This window comes from Cibotium barometz, chromosome 7, assembly GCF_041138505.1.
Source record: "Cibotium barometz isolate CiBa-2024 chromosome 7, ASM4113850v1, whole genome shotgun sequence".
In the NCBI taxonomy this organism is placed as follows: domain Eukaryota; kingdom Viridiplantae; phylum Streptophyta; class Polypodiopsida; order Cyatheales; family Cibotiaceae; genus Cibotium; species Cibotium barometz.
Window position 1 is genome coordinate 25,219,360 of NC_141052.1, and position 6,970 is coordinate 25,226,329.

The 6,970-nt window shown below is 44.3% G+C and overlaps 2 protein-coding genes across 2 annotated transcripts; both read left to right on the plus strand.

Annotated features, from left to right (window-relative positions):
• The first annotated feature begins 1,525 nt into the window (after positions 1-1,525).
• Positions 1,526-1,951, plus strand: LOC147636821 (secreted RxLR effector protein 78-like). Its single transcript, XM_086800975.1, has one exon. It carries the CDS (start codon positions 1,526-1,528, stop codon positions 1,949-1,951), a length of 426 nt encoding a protein of 141 aa, XP_086657101.1.
• A 2,179-nt stretch (positions 1,952-4,130) lies between these two features.
• On the plus strand, positions 4,131-5,726 carry LOC147636822 (uncharacterized). The gene is made up of 2 exons (XM_086799839.1): positions 4,131-4,201; positions 4,499-5,726. Exon 2 carries the CDS (start codon positions 4,687-4,689, stop codon positions 5,107-5,109), a length of 423 nt encoding a protein of 140 aa, XP_086655965.1. The 5' UTR covers positions 4,131-4,201; positions 4,499-4,686; the 3' UTR covers positions 5,110-5,726.
• The last annotated feature ends 1,244 nt before the right edge of the window (positions 5,727-6,970 follow it).

Sequence of the window (6,970 nt, forward strand, 5' to 3'; positions counted from 1 at the left end):
AAGTCCAACTAGTGAAACAATGGCTAAGGAAACAAGGAAGATTTGACTTTATAGCTCTAACGGAAGTCAAAGTTAGCAGGGATGAGTTGGAAAAAAGGCTGATCAACATCTCTAAAGAGCACATCTGGATCTACACAGCCCATTGTCAGGGATCGGAAGGAGTGGCTGTAGGGATGCATGTGGACCATCAGAATGATCTGAAAGACGTGAGGATTGATACGTTTGATCAATGGGCTGCATTTGAAATGTCAACCTTCTCCTTCATTGGAATTTATGCTGGAGGTCCTCAGACGAGTAGAATCAGAACTTGGGGTACACTGAGATGCGTCCCTGATCCTATCATTCTAATGGGAGACTTCAATATGGTAGAATTCAAAAATGACAGATTAAGAGGACTGGGACAAGTCATCAAAGGGGCAGAGCTCTTAGCTTGGCAGCGCACCGTGGATCACTTTGAGCTATGTGACGTGGGGAATAGGGGAGACTTCACGTGGTAGAACTATGCCCATGGGGAGTTGACCAGGAAAGCAAGATTGGATAGAGGATACATTAGCAAAACCCTCGGCAACACCTACATCAGATGTGAATGTAGAACTGACATCTCTACTTGCCTCTCTGATCACTACCCCATGATATTAGAGCTGGACAACCATGATAAAAAGGTCTCTAATCAATGGTTCCACACGGATCTTGCCCTATTCAAAATGCCTATTATTCAGGAGGAAGTCAAAAGAATCTGGACTGATTTCTTCAGCTGTGGCATTACTCCGACGAGGACTTGGATTCTGGCCATCAAATCTACCCAAGCTCTTTTGATCTGCATTAGGAAAGAGGTAACCAGAATTAGGAAAAACAGAAGGGATTTGCTATACCTCAAACTTAAAGATCTGGAAACTGCAGCCAATAAGGAAGATGCGGCTATTCAAGAAGCCATTCTTGGTACAAGGGCTGAAATTAGGAGAGAAGAGGAGGTAACCCAGAAGCAGGCCCTTCTTTTCTTTAGAGACTAGTGGGCTGGGAAAGCTGACCTTCCCACTCCTGAGATGTTCAAAATGCTTAAAGTCAAACAAAGTAAGGATGCAATCCCTACACTGTATGATCCCAACCATCTGGACATCGCCTCTCGGAGGAAGGGAAAAGATCAAGAATCTTCCAGTACTTTAACAATATATTTAGTAAAGGGGGAGAGGTGACCAATGACCAACTCAAATGCATAGCTCTCATAGGGCAGGCTAGGAAGCCAACCATACCTGACACACTTGCTAAAGAGCTAGAAAACAATATCTCCAAGGAAGAGATTGGCAAGGCCATTGACTGCCTAAAGGTAAGGAAAAGCCCGGGGATTGATGGCATGCCCGCTGAATTCTACAAGACATTCAAGGATCTCTTGTTGTCTCCCTTACTGGCGGTGTGGCACGAGGCTGTTTCTTTTGGGGCGTTGCCTTGCCGGATCAATGAAGGATAGATAAAACTTATCCATGAGAAAGGGGAGAAGAATGACTTGAGCAATTGGAGACCGATTACCATGTTAAACTGTGCCTACAAAATATTTGCCAAGGCCCTTGCGCTGAGACTGTCCAGTCATCTAAAGAATTGGATCAGACAGGAGCAAAAGGGATTCATCAAAGGAAGGTACATTTTGGATGCCATTATTATCTTGTGGGAGGGTTTGGAGTATGCAAAAGAATCTGAACAGGACTACATCTTCTTCAAAATTGACTTTGACAAGGCCTATGATAGGCTCGGTTGGCATTATGTTCTAGAATCCCTTAAACACATGGGTGCAGGTCAGCACTTCATCCAAATGGTGAGTACTCTTTTTGGGAATGCCACGGCTAGGGTGAACATCAATGGGGTACTCTCTGATGCGTTCTCCCTGACCAAATCTATCAGACAAGGCTGCCCTCTAGCACCCCTCCTCTATGCTATTGCTGCAGATGGTCTGAACTAGCTGATTAAAGACACGATGGACAAAGGGGAAATGAATGGTATCTCTCTGCCCAACAATAAACCCAAATGTTTGCTGATGATACTAATGCCATGGTTGCCAATATTGCGATAAGCATTAAGTGCTTTTGGGAGTGCTTGGACATCTACTGCAGGGCTTCTGGCTCAGTCATTAACCATAAAAAAATAGGTATCAGGTCCTTATTGACAAGCCTCCTGATTGGCTGATTCAAGCTGGCTGCCAAGTCCTAGAAGAGGGAGTAATTTTTAGATTATTGGGCATTCCCATGGGATTCAAGGTCACCCTGAAGCAAAGATGGAGGTGGGTGTTAAACAAGGTGGAAGAGAAGCTCACCAGATGGCAAAAAATGCATCTAAACCTGGGGGGCAGAAAGATGGTAATTAACCACTTCATTATCCCTTCTATCATCTACTGCTCGAGACCGCCAGACTCTGATCTTCAGCAGTTCATAAGGTTATGCAGGAACTATCTACGGGGAGGGGACCCCTGGATCATGAAAATCCCTAAAGTCAGGTGGGAATGGTGTTGGATACAAGTAAAGGGGGCCTTGGAATCAAAGACGTATCTAATCTGGCTAATAGAATGGCTGCCAAGTGGGTGCTGAGAAGCCTTCTCTCCCCCTCTGAAGACTGGGCCTGGTTGATCACCAGAAAGCTAGAACAATTCCAGCTTAAACAATTCCCCAAGTGGAAGAAGCTCCCCCTGCTCACAATTATGGCGAAATACTTGGTGAAACCGGCTGGCAGTCAATTGGTCCATTCGCTTTGGTCCACTTGGAATGCTATCAAGACTAACCTTATCCTGTCCGAGAAGCCTAGCTAACCTTATCCTGTACACAGGAGAGACTCTATCTGGTGGCCATGCATCCCCCTCCCCCCAATTGCCCAAGCTGAAGTGGCTTTGAGAATGCACAGGAAAGGAATATGCTGTTGGTGGGATATTTGGGACAGAGACATCAATGCTTGGATATCCAGAGCTGATCTGATCAGAGATTACAATGTCTCATATGGAGAACTAGACCTTATTGGGATAAGAATCAGATTATGGCACCAATTGGACACTTGGCTGCTTTCAATCAAAGATTTGCCAGCGCACAAAGCTTTCCAATGGAAGAATCAAAAAGGTCTTCTCCCTATTCCCCCCAAACAAAGGACGGATCCTATCCATTGCACTCTAAACAAGAGATGGGGAATCCTCCTGGACAGAGTGCAATGGTATCTTCTGTTTGACAAGCTATGGAATAAGTATGTGGAACCAAAAAAAGCGTGCCTAGCTTGGTAATTGGTCATGCTCAAAGCTATTTGGACCCAGCTTAAAGCCTTCAGACTGAACATAGGGGATGGGAAGTGCTACAGATGCAAGGAGGTGGAGGATGACCTGCACATTTTCATGCATTGCCCTATTGCTAAGAGATGTTTCGAGTCATTGGCCAAGTGCATTCAGCTATGGAATGGCTACACCCTCGGCTAGAAAAACTTGCTACTTGGAGAAGGCATCGGGTGCACCTTGGAGCTATGGGCTATCCTGAGAACGGAAATGTTATGGTGCTTATGGTTAAATAGACTTGATGCCATTTTTTATAGTATGCATACCAACAATTTCAAGCCGAAAGAGAATTTGATTCATGTAGGTGAAAGATGCATACAAAGAAGGTTGAAAGACATGGACTCCAAGCTTCATCGGCTGCAGGGAAAAGCTAAAGGAAAGCAAGTGGATCAGATAACTCAGCAAATTCAGGAAGTGCGGAAGATGAGAGAGGCCGTCATCTCCAAGGATGTGGTACTCATCAAAGCACTCTATGCCTTTTGAAAGCCACACTCACTAAAAGAGGGAAAAGCTGGTTTCACAGCTAGAGAAACTTCTCAACTAGTCAAAGGCAAGCTCAGGGCTTGCGGATCTGCATGTAATATGCATAGACTCTGGTCTCCGTAGATTTGTCAAAACGTTGTAACCTGTCTCCTTCCTTCTTCTTAATATAAACAGCCAGTTTTTTGGAAGAATATCATTTATGATATTGTTGCATGTAGTTACTATGAAAAGGACACCCCTTTGAAGTTGCATGTAGTTACTATGAAAAAGACACCCCTTTGAAGTTGCAGCAACCCTCAGGACTAGCTGCATGTAGTAACTACGCAAAGGACACACCTTTAAAGTTGTGTAGGACTGAGTCCGACTGTTGGCCAAGGCGTAAGTTTGCTTCATCCCGCCTTGGCCAACAGGAAGCTAAGCAATGTAAGTTTTGAGTGGCTCTATGTTTTGGTTTGTTAATCTTCAAAGGGTGTTTAAGTATGGATGTTCTTCATCACCGACGTTTATGGTCGGGCCTAGTCATTCTTTCTCAGACTTGTCTAATGAGTACTTGTCTCTTGAGCCTTTAAACTGTATGAGAGGCGTCTCACTCTTGAGCATTTAAATCGTATGAGAGGCCTGAGACGCCTCTCAGTATACTACTATCGGAGTAGTTCTCACATCTATTTTTTATATCTTGCGTGTGGTGATCTGATCTTCGTCGACTTGCTTGGTTTGCAGATTTGAAACAGGCGCTTCCGCACGCAGTTCGAGCTCTCTCTTTCTCTCTCTCTCTCAGCCCCGGCCAAAATGGACAAGCTTTCCATGAAATGCTACGTGGGAAGGTGGATCTGCGCTGCATAACGATTCCCACGGTTTAGTGCTCGTTCGCTTGGAGTACGCACCCCAACAGCCAGCTCTTGAAGGAGATGGTGGACTCCTGGCAAACGGGAGAGGGTCGTCGTCTTTTGCAAGCCGGATTTCAGCAAGCTAGCCAGCGGCAAGTTCACGGCCTAGCTCTTACTGATCGTGATCAGCTTGTTGTAGCAGAGGATGGGGATGGTGTTGATGAGGTCACCTTGCATGTACTCCTTCTTGAACGAGTAGAGGTCGTCGACCCAATAGACGTGAAAGGCGGTGTCGTCTTTCAAGCTGCGGTTGATCGTCTCTTTGTCGAACTCCGCTCCTTGACAAAACTCCATCCCCAGGTCGGTAGCACGGAAGCCACCAGAATCTGCCCGTATGCGCTTGTAGGACTCCACGTCATGAAGGCCTCCTGCATGGTGCAACGAACTCCTTCGAGAGGGAGCACATCATCAACATCATCCCCATCGTCTGCTACAACAAGCTGATCACTCTCCTCCTCCCTCTACTTCAGAGCTGATCTAGGACCAGGAAAAGGAATGTGCTCGTTGTCAACGAGATCCAGCAGTTGAGGGTGCTCATGGCCAGACCAAACATGCTAGGCTACGTTGGTCTATGTTCTCATTCTCTTGTAGTGATTATTGATGCTTATGTATGTGCATTACCTTATTTAACTCAAGATGCAAAGATGCTTGTGTACGTGTGTTTACCCGATTTAGCTACTACAAAGACACACAAAGATGGTTCAATAGACTTACTTTCTTCTTCTACATGGTCCTTCTAAGGTTAACAGGTCATCTAAGGTTATAGCTTTTGCCTTCATCTCTTGCTTACCACTATTTGTCTTCCAAAAAGTTACCTTATTGGTACATTCAAAAGTATTATGCCCTTGCTCCACAATGCACATTGATAACACAAGCCAAGTCTTTGAGCTCTTTCCAAGAATTCTGGATCATTCTACCACACTAAACCTTTCTTGCTTCTCTTCTATGTTGATTCTGGTTCATGTTCAGGGGTTGCATGCTTTGTGTTGGGACAGGTTGTTGAATTGCATACTACTCTAAAAATGGCCTTGACCATGCATGCACCGTACGTATTGACATGCATAGGCCTGAAATACATTCTAAAGCTTTGGTCATATTCTTTTTGGGTGTTGATGTGCGTGGTGGTGGTGTGGGCATTTGCACAAAGGAAGGTAAATAATATTACCCCCTTAATACGTAACCATTAGGAACTCAATGGAGTCTTTTTGGGCCCTTTAATTTGCCATTGCCTAATGGAGGTGATTAAGAAATAGACAAATAGGGAGATTACATGTGGACTGAAACCAATGGTTTGTAAGAGCCTAGAAGGTAGTGGTCAAACTTAGAATAATAGGCTAAATAGGCTCTTTTTAAATTTTCAAAATCAACTAAAACTCAAAAATTTAAAACGTATATGCATTTTTCCCCTATTTTATATAGAAAAGGATAGCTGCAGCCTACAGCAGCCTGCAACCATCATTAACTAAGGTCTCTAAAGTGATAGAGGATCAAAAACGAGTTCCCATGCATTCAATGCACATTCCCCTTCACTTTCCACTATCCCTCTCTCCCACGTTCCCTCCAAAATGCTCTCTCTTCCCCCTTTCTCATAGCAGGGCATTTTTCACTCTCTAGACTACTTCTTTTAGCTATCTACCTCTTGATCTACCTCTCTCTTCACTCATCAGAAACCTAGATCTATAGCTATGGAAGCTTGATCTACAACCTCCTCTTAGAAGCTATGGAAGTTTGATCCTCACTTACATTTCCTTCCTTCATCCTTCTTCCTTGTCCAACCTTCTTTTACAGAGTGTAACAGCAGAGCTTAGCTATGGAAGCTTGATCTGCAACCTCCTCTCAAAGGCTATAGAAGTTTGATCCTCACTTACATTTCCTTACTTCATCCATCTTCCTTGTCCAACCTCCTTTTACAGAGTGTAACAGCAGAGCTTAGCTATGGAAGCTTGATCTGCAACCTCCTCTCGGAAGCTAGGGAAGTTTGATCCTCACTTACATCCTTCTACCTTGTCCAACCTCCTTTTACAGAGTGTAACAGTGGAGCCAAGCTATGGAAGCTTGAGTTGCAAATGCTTTGGCTCTCATAATCTTACTCATTGTCTCCTCTCACCCCCTCCAATATCCTCTTTCAAAGTGCAGTAATAGCACAGCCAAGCCCTTGGAACTTGCTCTACAACTCCTTCTCTTTTTTACATCTCCCTAGTCTAAGTTTTTTTCTCACCATTCTATTTTTCTTTGTCATCAAGGTTTATAATCTCTCTAATATATACATCTGATGTCTTCTTCTAGAGCTCGAAGGCCTCCGATC